This window comes from Contarinia nasturtii, unplaced genomic scaffold (assembly GCF_009176525.2).
Source record: "Contarinia nasturtii isolate CC-2019 unplaced genomic scaffold, AAFC_CNas_1.1 Cnas_scaffold_187, whole genome shotgun sequence".
Classification (NCBI taxonomy): Eukaryota; Metazoa; Arthropoda; class Insecta; order Diptera; family Cecidomyiidae; genus Contarinia; species Contarinia nasturtii.
The window spans coordinates 7,971,477-7,974,913 of record NW_022197544.1 but is presented as its reverse complement, the minus strand read 5'-3'; the positions used below and the strand labels follow the sequence as shown (position 1 = coordinate 7,974,913).

General features: G+C 29.8%; 1 protein-coding gene across 1 annotated transcript; it reads left to right on the top strand.

Annotated features, from left to right (window-relative positions):
- The first annotated feature begins 1,412 nt into the window (after positions 1 to 1,412).
- On the top strand, positions 1,413 to 2,627 carry LOC116336570 (lithostathine-1-like). The gene is made up of 3 exons (XM_031760484.1): positions 1,413 to 1,591; positions 1,648 to 1,756; positions 1,832 to 2,627. Exons 1-3 carry the CDS (start codon positions 1,481 to 1,483, stop codon positions 2,233 to 2,235), a joined length of 624 nt encoding a protein of 207 aa, XP_031616344.1. The 5' UTR covers positions 1,413 to 1,480; the 3' UTR covers positions 2,236 to 2,627.
- The last annotated feature ends 810 nt before the right edge of the window (positions 2,628 to 3,437 follow it).

The following is a 3,437-nucleotide window of genomic DNA, read 5'->3' as shown; positions in this document are numbered from 1 at the left end:
TTATCTGTATTATACGCTTTACTTGCAAATAAACAAATGAGCGCTGTCAATATCGAAATTGATTGTTTTTAATTCTTGACTGTTTTGATAAAAAATAAACCAATTCTAGTTGAAAATGCTGATGACGCCAAATGATTGTTTAAAACTGGAATCGTTTCAGCTAAATTATAAATAATTTGCAATTAATTACATTAATCTGATAATAAAATATGGATCGCATCAAGTGAAATATTTTTTGAAGAGTCAGATTTGGTGAGTTCACAATTATTATATTTTGTATATTTAATGTAGTTTATTTTTCATCCTTTTATATTTTTCTCTGAATTATATAAGATGGTGCATATGCATATAGAACTTAAAAAATTAGTCTTTGCTAAACTTTCATCGAGTCTCGAAAGAAAGAATTAAAAGTTGCATTTTTTTCAAAATTCAACAATTCATTTTGGAAATCAGTATTGACTTTTTTCAAACACGAAAATGGCTGAAAATAATCGAATTCACTGGGAACAAGAAATTCAAAAACTCGACGAACAAGAAACACAGTTGCGACAAGAATGGCAGAAAATAAATACAGAATTCAATGAATTTATTCAAAAACTCGAGAAAGCACTAAAACGAATTGAATTGATTCAAAAATGTGAAGAATTAAAGAAAAACATTAATCATTATTAGCACCAAAATTTCATTCATCCATGACTAAGAATTGTAAGTTAAATAGTTTAAAATGAAAAAAATTAACACTTTTTTTCGAAAATGTCTTCAGTTTCTGATTTGATTTTTCCTCTTTTCTGATAATATTCGCATTAACTTTTAGGGTATTTGCATTAGATTTGACTCAGTTTTGTTAATTTTTTCTTCTTATTCAGTTCTTACTCACACATTTCATGAAGATGAAGGCTCCTTTACAACTTTTTTGATCTAGAAGACCACACAATTTGCGTCAAGTTTAAGTAAAAAGTCACATTTCATGTCTAAAATTGTGAATTCGACGAATTTTTTATCTAATAAAAACGATAGTTAAATAATCACACATTTGTTGATGAAAAACATGATCTTCAATTATTTTCTTCGCGTTTTTTTGCATATTAATTTAGCCATCTCAAATGTCCCTTTGAAAAAGCTGTATCTAGACATTTCTCAGCTGTATCTATTTGTAAATATTTGGGGGAGTCTTTTCATTAGTCTCTGAGGAAACGGTATCAAAATTGTTCAACTATGCTGAATTTATATTATGAAGAGTACAATAAAACGCCTGTGATTTGCATGCAAATTGATAAATGATACGAATGCATATCATTTTACCTCCTATTCCGAGAAAACTTCAAATGTTATATCATCCAAAATTTGGTGACACAGAGACGTATAAATAGAATCATGGCAACATTTAAGTTAGAATGTTTTCGTCCGCGATCAGTGCTGCTGCAATATTTCAAATATTCATTGTACATACACATTTTATTGTAGTCTTTCATTCAACGAAATGAAGGTACTAGTGCTTGCTGTGATATTGCTTTTCAATCAAGAGTCAATTAGTGGTATGCAATATGCAAATGAAACCGTAGTCGGAGCTTATCATATTTTTACTACAAGGGTAAGAGTGTAAATTTAATCATGGTGTCTGCTGCAATTCGAATTTATCGATTTTAGGTTAACTGGATGGACGCCATTAAACGATGCCACTCAAGGAATATGACATTGATTAGCATTTTAACAGAACGTCAAAATAACAAAATCATAGAAGCAATTAAAAAAGCCGGTAAGAGGAGTCGTGTATCCAACTTATTTCAAAGGAAATAAATATTTTTATTACATTAAAATCGTTTTCACAAAGGCCAAGGAGAAGTGGGTTTTTGGACTTCAGGTAATAGAAGAAACAGAAATGGAACTTTTCATTGGGAAAATGGAGAAGCATTCGGTTACACCAATTGGGAGCATGGAACGCCCGATAATCTTGGTCTGGGGGAGGAATGTGTGGAGATCAAAGGTTACAACATATTAAAGTGGAATGATCATTATTGCACCTATAATCTATATTATATATGCGAAATCAATATCAAAGAAAGTTCAATACTCACTAACGTGTTCCTTTACTTAATATTACCATGCGCTCTTCTTGCTGTGGGTTACATTATATTTAAAAGTATTCGTGGAAATTCGAATCTAAAATTCGAAAGACCTTCTTTCATAAATGTCATTTTTCAATATAAAATTTTCCGAAGTTTGGACATATTTTGAAAGTAGACGTACACGGAAATCGCAATTTAAATAAAGCTCTATTCTGTATCTTTTTTAATCGTTCAATTTCTTCATTATTCAATTATCATAAAACAAAAAAAAACGAATCGTAAAAGGCAAGCTTAATATCTATAATAATGTATTTAAATGGAGCGAATATTTTGTCAAAATCAACGTTATATTGTATGTTAGCGCCATCTTTGTGTTCGAATGAAAAATTAGTGAAAAATACAAATATATGGAGAAAAAGACAAAGAGAGTTGAAATGCATCGGTCTTGCAGTCCGATTCTTGAGCTTGTTACGGTTTTGAATGTTACGTACACTATGTGTCGCCACAAGCCAACTTTTTAAAAAAAGAAACACATCACGTTCATTTCTTTAAAATTGACAAAGCTACTTAGTATAGATTATATGAGATATGAACAATTATTTGATAAATTTAATTATCAAGTGCAAAAATCATGATTTTGACTAATTATATACAATTAAAATGTCTCGAAAAAATCGATCGTGTTTTTACTTTTTCATTAAAAGATCTTTAATTAAGCATGATCGATCATTGAATCACTGTCAATTCAAATAAATTCAAATTAAGACACACAAATAGGAAAAATACAGACGACAGACCATGAAATGAGTCACAAGGTATTTTTGTAAGAAAATCAATTCGCTTGAGCGATTAAAAGAAAACAAATTCAATTTGAAAACGATGAACAATTGTTTAATATGATATCGATTGAAATAAACAAGTTTACCAGAGAAAAAATATCGAATATTTTTTTGCAGAGTCAGATTTCAGTCAACAATTATATTTTGTATATTTGATGGACGGTACATATAGAACTTTCAAAATTAGTCGTAGTTCAACTTTCACCGAGTCTTGAAAGAAAAAAAATTAAAAGTCGCATTTTCCCAAAATTCAACAAATCATTTTGAAAATCAGTATTGACTTTTTTCAAACACAAAAATGGCTGAAAATAATCGAATTCGATGGGAACAAGAAATTCGAAAAATCAACGAAAAAAATACACAGTTGCGACAAAAATGGGATAAAACCGTGGTAGAACTCGAAATGGCTAGGCAATCAATTGCATTGGGGAAAATACTCGTTCAAGAACAGAATGCAAGAAATTAGCTCAAAATCTTTGCGATACATTACAAAAAGAACTTGAATTGGCTCGAAAATGTGAAGAATTAAAAC

What these genes read in the sequence shown, in the direction of transcription:
- LOC116336570 (XM_031760484.1), top strand. Translation starts at nt 1,481, where the DNA reads ATGAAGGTACTAGTGCTTGCTGTGATATTGCTTTTCAATCAAGAGTCA. An exon ending in ATCATATTTTTACTACAAGG is followed by an intron (nt 1,592 to 1,647) that starts GTAAGAGTGTAA and finishes TATCGATTTTAG; the next exon opens with GTTAACTGGATGGACGCCAT. An exon ending in AGAAGCAATTAAAAAAGCCG is followed by an intron (nt 1,757 to 1,831) that starts GTAAGAGGAGTC and finishes GTTTTCACAAAG; the next exon opens with GCCAAGGAGAAGTGGGTTTT.